This window comes from Salarias fasciatus, chromosome 20, assembly GCF_902148845.1.
Source record: "Salarias fasciatus chromosome 20, fSalaFa1.1, whole genome shotgun sequence".
NCBI lineage: Eukaryota > Metazoa > Chordata > Actinopteri > Blenniiformes > Blenniidae > Salarias > Salarias fasciatus.
In genome coordinates, this window is record NC_043764.1 from 662,631 (window position 1) to 677,743 (window position 15,113).

General features: G+C 56.8%; 3 protein-coding genes across 5 annotated transcripts in view; 2 read left to right on the forward strand and 1 right to left on the reverse strand.

Moving 5' to 3' along the window:
- Nucleotides 1-4,435, forward strand: part of LOC115408438 (arf-GAP with GTPase, ANK repeat and PH domain-containing protein 1-like) — a 59,446-nt gene extending 55,011 nt beyond the window's left edge. For both annotated transcript variants that reach the window (XM_030119204.1, XM_030119205.1), the window contains 3 exons: nt 14-236; nt 816-1,161; nt 3,306-4,435. In XM_030119204.1, coding sequence (XP_029975064.1) covers nt 14-236; nt 816-1,161; nt 3,306-3,512 — 776 coding nt within the window. In that variant the 3' untranslated portion in view covers nt 3,513-4,435. The remainder of the gene's footprint in view (nt 1-13; nt 237-815; nt 1,162-3,305) is intronic.
- The window catches only part of LOC115408444 (natural resistance-associated macrophage protein 2-like), a 918,259-nt gene that overhangs the window by 137,089 nt on the left and 766,057 nt on the right, over nt 1-15,113 (reverse strand). The window lies entirely within an intron of this gene.
- On the forward strand, nt 7,663-12,780 carry LOC115408442 (zinc finger and BTB domain-containing protein 39-like). Its single transcript, XM_030119214.1, is given in 6 exon segments — nt 7,663-7,795; nt 9,791-10,028; nt 10,031-10,381; nt 10,384-10,796; nt 10,881-11,235; nt 11,723-12,780. Coding segments are annotated over 5 exon segments (1,941 nt in total). The 5' UTR covers nt 7,663-7,795; nt 9,791-9,817; the 3' UTR covers nt 12,334-12,780.

Below are 15,113 nucleotides of genomic sequence, written 5' to 3' on the forward strand. Positions count from 1 at the left end.
CTCTCTTGCTCAGATCCCACCTGGGCCAGTCTCAACCTGGGTGCACTGATCTGCATCGAGTGCTCGGGGATCCACAGGAACCTGGGTACCCACCTGTCCCGGGTCCGCTCGCTGGACCTGGACGACTGGCCCGGAGAGCTGACGCAGGTGCTGGCCGCCATCGGGAACGCCACGGCCAACAGCATCTGGGAGCGCCGCACGCAGGGCCGCGCCAAGCCCCGGCCGCAGGCCTCACGGTGGGTGGAGTCCTCCAGACCGCCTCATGGTCTCCCCCAGACAGGAACCAAGTCGGAACCGATGAGAGCCCAGAGACCACAACCAGAACCACAGAACTTCTTCTCTGAAGCCTGCTGGCTGGTTCTGTGCTCTGTTACAGTCCTGCAAGGGGGGCAGGTGGAGCGGGTGGAACGGGTGGAGCAGGTGGGGCGGGTGGGGCGGGTGGAGCGGGTGGGGCGGGTGGGGCGGGTGGAGCGGGTGGGGCAGGTGGAGCAGGTGGGGCGGGTGGGGCGGGTGGAACGGGTGGGGCAGGTGGAGCTGGTGGGGCAGGTGGAGCAGGTGGGGCAGGTGGAGCAGGTGGAGCGGGTGGGGCAGGTGGAGCAGGTGGAGCGGGTGGGGCAGGTGGAGCGGGTGGAGGGGGTGAAGCGGGTGGAGCGGGCCATTTCGGAGGTCCGTCATGATGAGGTCTGTTGAAATGCTCCAGTTCTGAATCTCTTTCTTCTGTGAGGTTTCCAGAGTCTGGATCTGAATCTGGATCCGGCCTGGACGTGGATCTGGTGTTCTTGGTGGTCTGGACTCATTTCTCTTGTTTTTTCCAGTGAGGAGAGGGAGTCGTGGATCCGGGCTAAGTACGAGCAGCGGGCCTTCGTGGCTCCGCTCCACCCGGACTCCGGGGCGGCGCCGGACGGCGGGATGCCGGCCTGGCTGCTGTCGGCGGTGACGGATCGGGATCTGGACCGCCTGCTGCTGCTGCTGGCCCACAGCACCAAGGAGCAGATCAACGCTCCGCCCGCTGCTCCGCCCGCTGCTCCGCCCACAATTTCACCCGCTGCCCCACCCACTGCTCCGCCCACTGCTCCGCCCACTGCTCCGCCCGCTGCTCGCTCGGCTCTGCATGCCGCCTGTCAGCTGGGAGACGTGGTCATGACGCAGCTGCTGGTCTGGGTGAGTCCAACTCTCTTCCTGCTCCGACTCGGAATACTTTAAAGGAAGTCTTTAAAGAACCGGTCTGAGTCACAGCCAGTTCTGTTGGTTCCCCGGGTCCAGGGTCCACAGTTCAGAGTCCGGGGACAGAGGGGTAAGGGTTGAGTCTTATTCAAAATGGCCAGCTGACGGTGATAATGAGAACCGGTCCTGGGGATAAAGAACCGGTCCAGCTCACATGGACAGCATGAGCTGAGAGGTGCTTCCTGGCAGGTGGCAGATGATGTGGGATCTCAGAGGAGCCTGTGTTGGTGTAGTGGTTGGCTCTTTCAACCCACAGGAAGAAACCCCCAGTTTGAGTCCAGAAGGTTGCATGGTCTCCCTCTTCACACTTTCAAGGTGATTGTAGGGCTCAACCCATCACCGACCGGCCCACCACCGACCGGCCCATCACCGACCGGCCCACCACCGACCGGCCCATCACCGACCGGCCCACCACCGACCGGCCCACCACCGACCGGCCCACCACCGACCGGCCCATCACCGACCGGCCCATCACCAACCGGTCCATCACCGACCGGCCCACCACCGAACGGCCCACCACCGACCGGCCCATCACCGACCGGCCCACCACCGACCGGCCCACCACCGACCGGCCCATCACCGACCGGCCCATCACCGAGTGACCGATCAACGAGCGACCAATCAACGACCGGGCCGATGCAGCCAATCAACGAGTGGGCCGATCAATGAGCGGGCCATTGGGCCAATCAACAAGCGCGTCGATCAACGAGCGACCGATCAACGAGCGACCGATCAACGAGCGACCGATCAACGAGCGGCCCATCTCTCCCAGTAGAACCAACACCCTGTCTTCAGACCCCGTTCCCTCCACTCTAACGTCTTTCTGGTTCTCTGAGGAACAGATTTGAACATGAGCTGCTCTCTTCAGACCGGAGTCTTCCTCACTGCCTTCAGAACGGCGGTGGTGAAGGAGAACAATCTAGAACCCAGCGTTCTGAAGAACTACTGACCAGAACCCAGCTGACCAGCTCTAGAAAGACTGGTTTTAACCAAGTCAGCGACTTTTAAATCAGAAACTTCTTAGAAGAACCTCGGTCTGGTTCTAGAGGGAACCGCAGAACCCAGGCGGCCTCGTCCCGGGCCTCGTCCCGGGCCTCGTCCCGGGCCTCGTGCCGGGCCTCGTGCCGGGCCTCATCCTGGTCCCGGCCTGTGACTCCTCCGGGTGTGAAGGGCCCCAATGGAGGTGTTTTCCCTGATCCATAGTGCCATGTCTCTCTGATGTGTGTGTGTGTGTGAGTGTGAGTGTGAGTGTGAGTGTGTGTGTGTGAGTGTGTGTGTGTGTGTTCTCGTATTTCTATCCTTGTCGGGGCCAAATGTCCCCACAAGGATAGCAAAACGTGGAACGACGTGCCTTGTGGGACCTTTTTCCGGTCCTAAGTAGGAGAAACAGTGTTTTCTTGACCATGTTGTTGTTACTGAAAAAAGTAAAAGGTCAAAAACATTTCTTTAGGGTTAGGCTTTGTTGTGGTGTGGGTTAGGGTTAGGGTAAGGGTCAGGGTTAGGGGCTAGACATGAATGGGAGTCAATGGACGGTCCCCACAAGGATAGAAATACAAGACTGTGCGTGTGTGTGTGTGTGTGTGTGTGTGTGTGTGTGTGTGTGTGTGTGTGTGTGTGTGTGTGTGTGTGTGAGTGAGTGAGTGAGTGTGTGTGTGTGTGTGAGGGGTTTATTTTGTGATCTTTTCTTCTTTTTAAATGCTGTGAAGCAGTTTTGCTGCTTTGATGTAAGAAAGCTGCTTTAGAGATGAAGCTGCTTTGATCTGACTCCATGGAAACACAAACTTTAATTATTTCAGCCCAACAATCCCAGACAGGAAGTGGCTACGGAAGCCCCGAGGCTTCGCACTCTGTTTGTACCTTTCAAAAGTTTGACGAAAACATTTTTGTTTTTATTGGAAATGAATGTCGGCTGTGAATTTGGCCGATGGGCGTCCGTGACGACCGCTCCTCGGTGTGGGCCGTCTGTCCGGTGACCCGGCGGCCCGCCGTGACCCCCGCCGTGACCCCCGCCGTGACCCCCGCCTCGGCGGGGCGGAAGACGGATGAGGACCGGGTCTTAACGCTGCTCTGTCTCTCCGCAGTACGGCATCGACGTGAAGGCCAAGGACCAGCAGGGCCAGACCGCCATCATGATCGCCAGGAAAACAGGAAGTAAAGGCTGCGTGGACATCCTGCTCCAGCACGGCTGCCCCGGCGAGGCGTCCCCCGTGGCGTCCACCCCGGTGCTGGCCCGCCGCTCCAGCACCGCCAGCCTGGGCCGGACCGGCTCCAGGAAGCGGGTGTCGTAGCCGCCGACTGCAGACCGAGCAACATATCAACCCCGAAGCAATACTGGACTCTGGACTCTGCTGGGCGGCGCCGCCGTCCAGCTCCGCCTCCAGACGTAGAAGTGTAGCCGTCTCCTTACTCTGCTTCTCTTTCACTTCCTCCACAAGAGGCGCAATATTCCAGCTCCGTCACAAAGCTCCGGGACGGCGGGCGGTCCGGACCCGACCCCAGCTGCCATCTTTCCTTTGACTTTACAGTAGAAGCTCCGGTGTCATGTTTCCGTTACGTGTGGACCAAAGCGAGCGTTTCCAGCGGCGTTGCCCACTTCCTGTCCGGTCCTGTAGCGTTCTGCCGTGTCGCGGCCGTAGAGGATGTCTTACTGCTGGTTTTGGAGGTGTGCCGGGTCTGATGTGAGCTGGTTGTCTTTTCTAGTTTCTTATCCTCCTTGGTGTCTTGAGGCAGAACGCAGCGGCGTGTGAAACGAGCGCCCTCACTTCCTGTTCCTGTGGTGTCGCTGAGTCCGCATGACCCGGTCCTGAGGACGAGCCCGGTCCTGAGGACAAGCTGAGTCCGCATGACCCGGTCCTGAGGACGAGCCCGGTCCTGAGGACGAGCTGAGTCCGCATGACCCGGTCCTGAGGACGAGCCGAGTCCGCATGACCCGGTCCTGAGGACGAGCCGAGTCCGCATGACCCGGTCCTGAGGACGAGCCCGGTCCTGAGGACGAGCCCGGTCCTGAGGACGAGCCGAGTCCGCATGACCCGGTCCTGAGGACGAGCCGAGTCCGCATGACCCGGTCCTGAGGACGAGCCCGGTCCTGAGGACGAGCCGAGTCCGCATGGCCCGGTCCTGAGGACGAGCCCGGTCCTGAGGACGAGCCCGGTCCTGAGGACGAGCTGAAAGCAAGGCTCCTGTGAAATAAACATTTTTATTAGCATCAGCAGCGTGGCTGCATGTTTCTGTGGTCCAAGACAAAACGTCCACACAGACCGTCCCCCAGAGGGACACGTCCACACACAGCGTCACAGCCTGACCGTGAGGACGGAGACAGTGGCCCAGAGGGGCCAAAATGCTGATCAAAAATCAAAAATGCTGATTTTCAGAGTGTAAATAAACCCAGAAAGCTCCTGGTTCCAGACCAGGTTCTGGTCTCTGTCTCTGGTTCTTCTGGACCAGACTCTGTTGATTTGATTTTCGGGGTTAAAGTTCAGCATCAATCAGCCAATCACAGCTCCTCCTCTGTCTACGGGATGCAGTCATGAGACAGGCTGGACCAATCACATTACACATTTAGAACGCTGCGTTAGCTCCGCCCACCTTTTTATACAGCCAATGAGAACACTGTGAGGCACGCCACGTTAGCTCCGCCCACCTTTACATTCAGCCAATGAGCTCAAAGATTCACTGAAACGTCACAGAACAGGACTGAGCCACGACAACAGAAGACAAACAGCCACAAACTTCAGTCCTCAGAGACGGACCACCAGGGCCAGAGCAGACCAGGAAGACTCAGCAGAAACCAGACCAGGAAGACTCAGCAGAAACCAGACCAGGAAGACTCAGCAGAAACCAGACCAGGAAGACTCAGCAGAAACCAGACCAGGAAGACTCAGCAGAAACCAGACCAGGAAGACCGTCCTCCGGGACACTTCTGCTCCAAGGACCTCCAACAACAACAGAAATCAGACAACAGACCACCACCTCCTCCAGACCTCCTCCAGACCGCCTCCTCCTCCAGACCACCACCTCCCTCCTTTCTCCCTCAGCACGGACTTTGTTGAGATTTGTGGTTCTTAATTTGAAACGTGGGAACCGGGAAAGACCTTCAGAAATCATCTCAACTATTGACTCACCTCCGTGTTCACCCGGCCAGTGAGGGCGCTCATGTCAGCACGTACAGCATAGGTCACACCCGACTAGCTCACACCCGGCTAGCTCACACCTGGCTAGCTCACACCTGGCTAGCTCACACCTGGCTAGCTCACACCTGGCTAGCTCACACCTGGCTAGCTCGCTCGACTAGCTCACACCTGGCTAGCTCAGCCGGCTAGCTCGCACCATAGACTGTGAGCAAAATGTTGCCCCAAAACATGAAGCTGACCCGGAAGTGCCAGAAACCTGCAATAATCCCAGCGTCCACCAGGGGGGGCTCCAGAGACTCCAGTTCAAAATGAAACCTCAATAAAACTGATGGGCGGAGCTTCTGCAGCTCAGTGTCTTTTCATTCCATTTCACGTCAGAAGAGAGATCAGCTGGTCCATCTGAAGATGTTAATCCTGGATTTTATATAGAGCGGTAAAGGTTTCATGAGGAGGGGCGGGGCTACTTGATTGACAGGTCTGCTGTGGAATGATTGACGGATCCTTCTAGCGGCTTCCAGCAGGTTTGCATGAAGGAGTCTGACATTAACAGGAAGTTCTCCTCTAAATGTTATTTTCCACAGTGACTCAGTTTGTTGACTAGTTTAACTAGTTGTTGGTTCATTGTAACCAGGACTAGTTCCTGGATTAACGCCTCAAAAAGACCCTCAAAGGATTGTTGTCCAGTTTTTTTCTATAATTCCTGCATTTATACACAGTACCAACAGTAAATATGGCGCGTTGTGTTTCTGAGCTGTTGTGTTTTGAACATGAAGTCCAGAAAACTTGAAGCAGCACCGGGTTTGGTTCTCCTGGCTCCGGTCGGGTTCTGCTTCGTTCTGGATCCAGTAGCTTCGTCCCTCTGGATCCAGCCTCAGTTCAAAGCAGAACATCACATGATCACAGTGCCACAGTCCTGGGCTCTCCGGCCCCGCCCCCTGTCGCTCTCCTGCAGGTACCGGGTCCTGGTCCCGGTACCTGGTCCAGCCCACTTCAACGAGGGTAAAAAGAGACTAAAATGCTGTGAGGATGATTTCTTTCAACTGTGACTCAAACCAGAAGCCTTAATGTCACTGACTATAACAACTTTAAAAATCCGACACGCCCCCCCTCCCCCGCAGCTCCAGACCTACAACGCTCCAGAACCAGATCCGTCTGTTCCTCCCAACATGCTGGGTCCCATATGAAACTTCAAGACACAGCAGGAGGAATCTTCTGAGCCGACCGCCTCCTGTAAGGACCAGAACCAACCAGAACCCAGCTTCACGTTTCACAGCAGCAGCTCAGATCATGTTTCTCACACTTCTTCACCAAACCTCACAGCTGTTCAACCAAACACACCATGTTTTATGTCCTCACCGTTTTGTGGTCGTTTTCCATCTATCCAGCTCTTCTGACCAAAATTAGGGAAGTAATCCTCTGGAATAGTGACAGAGCGTCATGAGCCTGAATGTTTGTTTTCACTCCAACATGGCGGCGACTGCCCAGCGTGCATTGCGAGGCCGGGTGTGTGACGTCAGCTGCAAGTACTCTGTACTGGCTCATTAGGTGCGTTCGACATGAGAAAGCCAGAGGCAGACTTTGGAGACGTTTGAGCCGCCCCGCCCAGATGTGGCCCGGCGTCACTGATACGTAGGACCTACGTAGGGCGTCGAAGACTGGCGAGACCCGAACCAGATCGGTCCCAGAGGAGCCGCTGTGAGCTGCTGGAGAGCAACTCACCCTGCCTGGCCCAGCGCTCTGGTTCATACAGGCAGGGGACTGGACCCCAGCCCTCTCCTCATCCATGATAACACGCTTCATTTGCATAAATACACACCCCCACAGTGGGAGTCATGAGAAACACAAACATGGAGAACCTGTCCGAGTTGGAGGCAGACTTATAACTCCGCTCCACGGCTGCGCCGTCTGCTTCATCTAGCTCCGTCTGCCTCTGGCTTCGCCATCATGAACGCACCTATTATTGAAAGAGAGACTGATTTTCTTCATGACAAAAAGTATGTTGCTGCATTTATGATCACTTCTGCGGTGAAAATTACCATTCCTGAATGTGCTGTGGAAGAGAGGTCCACCCACCCAAGATGGCCGCCAGCAGGCACGTCGCTCCAATTCACAGCGTCTGCAGTCCCTCCTCCGAGCCGCTGGGGGCGGCGGCGCTGCCTGCTGTCCCTCCTCCAGCCTGCAGTCCCTCCTCCGAGCCGCTGGGGGCGGCGGCGCTGCCTGCTGTCCCTCCTCCAGCCTGCAGTCCCTCCTCCGAGCCGCTGGGGGCGGCGGCGCTGCCTGCTGGGTTTTGTTGACCTACGTCGTCATCGTGCGACAGACGCTGAGCTGCAGCCTGAGTTTAAAATGTTTATCGTTTCACCGCGTTGTTTTCAGGACCGGAGCGTCGATTAGAGTCCGAATTAACGCTTTCATCTCCTCCCTGAGGGCCCGAGGACTGATGGGTGAGTGGATTAACGCGTTATTAGTGTTGTTTCACTGATACAGTCTGGAACACACAACACAACACACACATCCTGAGACTACACACACATCACGAGACTACAATCAATCAGTCAATCAATCAATGTATTTCTGTACAGCCCAGTATCACAGCAGCAGCTGCCTCAGAGGCTTCAGGATGTTACATTGGTCGGTGAAAATAAAAACAGTGAATAAGCAGAATGATAATATGTCAATATTTACAGTAACGAGACAAAACGAAGCAACCACCGCCTTAGACCCTCACATCCGGCAAGAACAAACTAGTGATGGCAATCTGAAGCTTTCTGAAGCAACAGAGCTTTCAACACAATTGTATCGAAAAAAGGTTCAGTGCTGGAAGCTTTTCAAATCAGAGCCCAACAGGGACCCCTGGTGGTGAAAGTCAAGGAGAGCATGTCATGTGTCAGAGCTGAATGAATGAATGTGATGTATGAGTAAATACATGTTTTAAGTTATTGAATGATTTGTCCACATCACTAAAACCTAGTATAGCTAATATTTTGATGTCAGCATTTCTATTGTTCATCGGCCAACTTGAATAAAGATGGGATGAAAAAGCAGAGTGTTCATATGTCTGACTGAATGTGTCTGAAGAGACCAGGACATTTGCTGTGTCTCACATAACAAGTCAGCAGCAAGCTGACTTTTCATTTGAGACACAGTAATTATTTAGGTACCATGAGAGATAGTGGAAGTGAACTGACGCTGGCAGATGCTGGCCACAAACCAAACACTGGATCTAGAAAAATAAGTTACAAATGAGGGATGTTTTTTAAAGAAGGGAGGTCTGACAAAACAAGACTTTACATGTGACATATTGTTGCAACTGACAACCAGCCACCCTCAATGTATTTCAAAGTCTAACATTAAGAATGAACAAAATGTAGGCATAGCACGTCTGCTCATAACACCCTTGTTGGGTGAAATGAAATCAAATCAAAGTGTTCCCAAACTTCAGAACGTCCTCTTTTTGCCACAGGCTCCATATCAAATCTATATTCACTCTCTCTCCCTCTCTCTCGACTCACAAACCGCCTCCACAACCCACAAACAGCTGCAGCAGCTTTTGAACCTGTGAAGCAGCGGCCGAAGCGTCATGTGGGAGTGCGCGAATGAAGCTTCAGACGTCACGGATCACGTGATTATCAGGAAACGAATCGAGCTCCGATACAAAGCTCCACTGAGAAGAGGTTCATTTTTTCAACACATGCTTTGAAGCTTCGGTGTCTCGGGTAACATCACTAGAAAAAACTCCAGAAACCCAGTGGGAGAAGAAGAGATCTTGGGGAGAACCACAGTATGGAGGGATCCCTCTCCCAGGGACGGACAGCTTTGGCAACAGCTAGCATGAGACAATAAGAAGTAAAGCCTAGGACAATGTTGAGGACAGTCCGTTGGACGGTCCAGCACAAGAACCACGGATCCCAGCAGTAGAACCGAAGCCAGTCCACGGGCAGGACCGACAGGAGTGTCCTCCCGGTCCGGACGGAGCTTGTTCGTAGGCCCTCGTAATACACTACACAACACACACATCCTGAAACACACAACACAACCATCCCGAGACTACACAGCACAGCACAACCGTTCTATCGTTCTCATGTTGTGAAGGGGGAGCTGTGGGCTGTGACTGAGCCTCAGTCAGTCTGATAGGGTAGTTATCTCATTATCATCCCATTTCTAATCATTTTAGGAGGGAGTGGAAGTTCTTGACAGGTTCCAGTATTGATCTGCCTCGGATCTGGACCGATACACAGAACCCGGTCTGGAGACGTCCAGCCGGTTCCAGCAGGACTGGAGCTGTTGGTCTTCGTTCCTGACCGACCGTTTAGAAAGGTTCCTGTCGGTAGAAAGAGAGAAACTCAGGTTCCACAGTGTTCCACGCTGCTGCCCACTGAACCACTGCCTTGCTCATTACTGCCGTGCTCATTGCCGCCCCGCTGTGTTCTCGCCCGCAGTCGGCCGGTCCGGCCGCAGCAGCAGCCATGAGGGTCCGGCTGCGGGGGCGGGGCCACGCCGCCAGCCTCCTCCTGCAGCTCAACCTGTGCCGCCAGTCCCGCCGCTACTGCGACGTGGTGCTGCGGGCGGGCGGCCGGACGTTCGCCGCGCACCGCGCCGTGCTGGCCTGCGCCGGGGAGTACTTCCGGAACCTGTTCGCCGGCGCCCCGGCCTCGCCCGGCGCCGCCTTCTGCCTGGAGCTGTTTCTCCGGCCGGCTTTGAGGAGCTGCTGACCTTCGTTTACACCGGCGAGGTCGTGACGGACCTGACCGACGTGGGCCTGCTGCACGAGCTGGCGGAGCGGCTGGGCGTGGCCGAGCTGGTCCGCGCCTGCCGCGCCACCTTCCCCGACCTGCCGGCGGCCGGCGGCGCTCTGGACTCCGGCCCGGCGGCCGGCGGCGCCCTGGACTCCAGCACGGTGGCCGCCACCTCGGCCTCCTCGGTCTGCTCCTCTGCCGACTCTCGGTGGTCGCTGTCCTCCTCGGCCGCCGCCGCCGCCTCGCCTCCTTCCCAGTCGGGACGTCCGGACCGCACCCCGACGGTCCGGCTGAGACTCTGTCTCTGGACCTGAAGGCGGAGGACCTGCAGGCTCTGGTCGGCTTCGGTCAGCTGATGGATGGAACCGCCGGCGGCCCGGCGTGCCCTGCGGACGGCGAGCCGCCGGCGGGCCCCGGGGATGGCGAGCCGCCGGCGGGCGCCGCTCTGCAGCTGAAGACCGAGCCGGGCCTGGAGATCGGGCAGGAGTGTCCCGCAGACTCCCTGTCCCTCCACGACGCCTCGTACTCCGGAGAGCCGGCCGGCGGCCCGTGGACGGCGGCGGCGCCGGCGGCGGAGGTCACCGGGGGCGGCCCGGCGTTCGGGGAGGAGCCTCTGCGGCAGGAGGAGGAGCCGTGGAGGCGGCTGGCGGCAGAGACCATCGAGCTGAGTGACGACGACAACTTCCTGGAGGAGGGCGAGGACGACCCGGTGTGTTTGGAGAACGGCGGCGGCCAGGTAGCTCGGACCGGCACCGCGGCGGTTCTCGGACTCACTCTGGTCCTTCCTCTTCAGGTCCGCCTCCTCTCCTGCCGGGCCTGCGCGGCGCCGCTGCCGGCGGACCCGGCCGCCGTCCGGAGTCACGCCCTGAGCCACCTGGCGGCGCCGGGCCTGTGCGGCCTGTGCGGGGCGGCGTTCCCGGACCGGGCCGCCGCCCGCGCCGCACTGCCTGGCCCACGTCGGCGTGCCGCTCTTCAGCTGCGACATGTGCCAGCTGCAGTTCTGCAGCCGCGGCCAGCTGCTGCGGCACCACCGCCGGGCGGCCGCCGCCAGCCCCGGCCACCAGGGGGCGGCCGGCGGCGGCGGCGAGGACCCCGGACCCCTGCTGCACTGCGCCGTCTGCACCAAAACCCTCAGGAGGGACTTCCAGGTGAGCCCTGCACACCAGCCGGCGGCCGATTGGCCAATAGCAGCAGGAACAGGAAGTGGTCAGAAGCCGCTTCAGGGACTTCAGGGAGTCTGGATGGTCGAGGAGGACGATGGTCTCCAGCAGGGGTCCCCGGCCCCGTTCAGCCCCGATCCAGCATGGAGGCTCGGCTCTGGGCTCCGCTCCGCCTGCTGAGGACACCATTAGATCCGGCTGTGTTGAAGCAGGGAGAGAGCTGAACCCTGCCGGATAGGGGCTGCAGGAGCAGGACTGGAGACCCCTGCTCTGAAGTCTGGATGCTGGAGGAGGAAGTGCTCTGAAGTCTGGATGCTGGAGGAGGAAGATGCTCTGAAGTCTGAGCTGAGATCCTCCAGAGTTCGGCTCAGACAGACTGTGGTAACGCTGTTGATGGGAACCGGAACCGAAAGCCGTGTGGAGTTTCAGTGTTTCTGGTCCCTGTCTCACCGGGTCTGGTCTCTGTGTCCTCCAGGCTGTTCGGACCACGTGTTGAGCCACGTGGGTGAGGGTCTGCGCTGCCCCCTGTGCCAGCAGGCGGCGCCGTCGCGCTGCCGGCTGCTGTGGCACGCCCTGGAGCACCTGGCGCTGCCGGTGTTCTGCTGCCCGCGCTGCGCCCGCTGCTTCGCCCGGCGCCCCCTGCTGGAGCGCCACGCCGCCGCGCACGCCCAGGAGCGGCCCGCCCCCCGGGACTCGCCGGGCGGCGCAGGGGGCGGGGCCAAGCGGAAAGCGGACGGCGCCCCGTCCCCGTCCCGGGGCAGGTGGTACGGCTGCCGCCACTGCGGGAAGCGCTTCGCCCACTCGGGCGAGTTCACCTACCACCTGCGCATCCACAGCGGCCAGAAGCCCTTCCAGTGCCGGCTGTGCCTGCGCTGCTTCCGCGGCCGCTCCACCATCATCTGCCACCTGAAGACGCACGCCGGCGCGCTCATGTACCGCTGCACCGTCTGCGGACGCTACTTCTCCACCCTCAAGGCGGTGTCGGCGCACATGGAGCTGCACCGCGGCCGGCTGCCGCCCGACTTCCACATCCAGCACACCTTCATGTACAACGACCGCTCCAAGGAGCCGCTGCCCGCCCCCTGACCTCTGACCCCCGACCTGCTCCAGCCCCTGACCTTTGACCGGACCCCTGACCTCTCACCTGCCTCCACCTCAACCTCTGACCTGCTCCGACCCCTGACCTCTGACCCCTGACCTGAACTGTGACCTGCTTCGACCCCTGACCTGACCTCTGACCTGCTCCGACCCATGACCTGACCTCTGACCTGCTCCAGCCCCTGACCTTTGACCGGACCCCTGTCTGTGTTTTCAGTCACTGTTTCCTGTTTCTTGGTTTCTATTTATTCAAACTTCTTATTTTCACAATTAAATATTTTTTCTGGTTATAAAATGTCAGCCGTTGTCGTCAGTGTCTTCCTCCAGTCCGTCTCAGCGTCACACGTCCACACGTCCACACCGTCTCGCTTCGGGGAGACCGAAGGCCAGGAAGTCCACCTGCAGGGTTTGGACTGCGGGGACGCAGCAGCACCCAGACGGGGTTTGAACCCTCAACCTTCCTGGCGTGAGGTGAGAGCACTAACCGCTGTGAGCGGCAGGCTGGAGGTGGAGGCAGTCGAGTGGTTGGAGTGAGTGGAGGAGGAGGTGGAGCTGGGCGTTGGCTGCATTTCTGGCTTTATTCATTTGGTATTTGGGGCGTTTAGCTTCCGGGGGGGGGGGGGCTCGGGAGTTTCTGGGTCACGCCCCGGGACTGACACCTGGGCCATCTGGAAACTGGTGGACTGGGGTCCACGATCTGACACCAGGTACTTGAGGATTGAAGACCTGGTTCCTGAGAGTCCTGAGAGTCCTGCCGGCCCTGGGGGTCTCAGCTTCCTTCAAGGCAAACGCCTCCACCCATCCGCTGCACCCGTCCACCTCCACCATCAGGACGGAGGAACCGGGACATGAACTCCAGTCCAGACGTCTCTCTGGGGACTGCAGAGACCAGCAGGGGTCCCACCGGGACCTGGCGCTGCCGGAAGGTGGAGGCAGTACGGACGTCCTCCCAGACGTCTTTGAGGACCTCCACCTGCCACCACCTCCACCTGCCACCACCTCCACCTCCACTGCCTCATGGAGCTGTTGGAACATTACTGATGAGAGATCAGCTGATAGAACGGAGGGACGGCTCTGAGGACGGCTGCTGCAAAGACCAGCGGGGTATTGCACAAAACCAGGATCAGGGATTAAGCCGACAAACTGGCGACCCTGTGGCGACCCTGTGGCGACCCTAGAGGACCAGGATTCATCGTGGATCGCTTTGTATGCTGTTCTTGTAAACACACATGTTTAACATGATTGTTTACAGTCAGATTGAAAAAACCCATGGAACCTGGGGGGTACTGCACAAAAGTAGGATAAATACATCCAGGATAAATGAAAATGCGCGGCTTGAGTCAGCCTAGTCGGTGTTTTCTCGGATTAATCGGTTGCACGTTTGCCGAGCCAGGATGAAAAGACGCGGCTTCCTCCAGCCCGGTGAGGAGCATCAGGATCAGTGGCGTCACGGCGTTCTTCAGAAGACCACGACATCGATCACAGAATCACAGATTGAAAATGGAACAAGGTCGAGCGTCTTCCTTCACCGGGACGAGCAGCAGTGTGGACTGTACCGCGGCTGTAGGGGGGGCTCACTTAAAAAGGGGGGGCAGAGCGAGGACTTTACACAAAACACGTCCATTAATTTCACTCCATATATTCCAGCCTGTACGTCTGCTTTAAGTGACGTTTAAGGCACAGCGCCCCCACGCTTCAATGGTGAGGACAGGTACTGCATGCAGGCCGCAGCTTCATTAAAGTGAAATAGTGATGTGCAAATCAGACACTAAAAATGGCCTAATTCTGCATATGATCCATGATTATGATCATACAAAAATGATAATAATAAAATACAGGAAATACACGGGGGAAACAGCATTTTGCCAGTATTTAGGATATTTATTTAAGAAAATTTCACCTCTGTGTCCGTGTTATCTAATTGAATCAATTGTTCTCCTGCTGTGTTCTGTTTCATCCCTCGTCTGTCATGAAGAACAAACCTGTCGGCCAGAAAAGAACCTGCAGCAGGTGAAAACCAGACATAACAATATTCTGCAGTCTGGTAAGTTGCTTAAGTGTCGCCCAAAGAGCAGTTATCACATGAAGTGATAAATTAGTTGTCTTCTGAGAATGAATTTCTGTATGATTTTAGCCGTTAAAAGAGTGGAGTCAGAATGATGTGGGACCGTTCACTCCTAAGCTGGAGTCCTGAAACAGGAGGATTTTCCTATTTTCAGGAGACAGTTAAGGCAAAATGATGCTGTCTGTTATACTGTGTCCATTTCAGTGGTGAGAGACTTTTATTTTTCCTTTGTTTCTCATTTTACTCATTGTGTAGCTTCAGGGTTGTTTAATTTTATTTTTTATTCTTTATTTTTTACATCAGTGTGGTTTAGTACCAGTTTCATCAAGGTTTTTTTTTCCATTGTCTTTACAATAATTGTGAACCTTTTATTGTAGGACTTGTATTAATAAAGAAAGGATTCTGAAACGTCTGTGTTGAAAGTTATGTTGGTCTTCATATAATCTGAGCAACAAAATAATACTAAAGTCAACCAGACGTAGTTGCAGAAGCAGCGACGACAGCAGTAAGGTTTGGCTGCAGGAGGATTAAATGATGTAATGTGTAGAAAAATCCACGAAATGCTGTAAACCACGCCCATTTCTCACATTGTTGACAGCAGTTTAATCTTATCCTGGGTAGTTAGCCTGCTGTGGAGCAGGTTAGCTTCAGAGAATGAATCACCACAGTGACTGGTCCGGGATAAACTTGGCCAGCTTTTGTG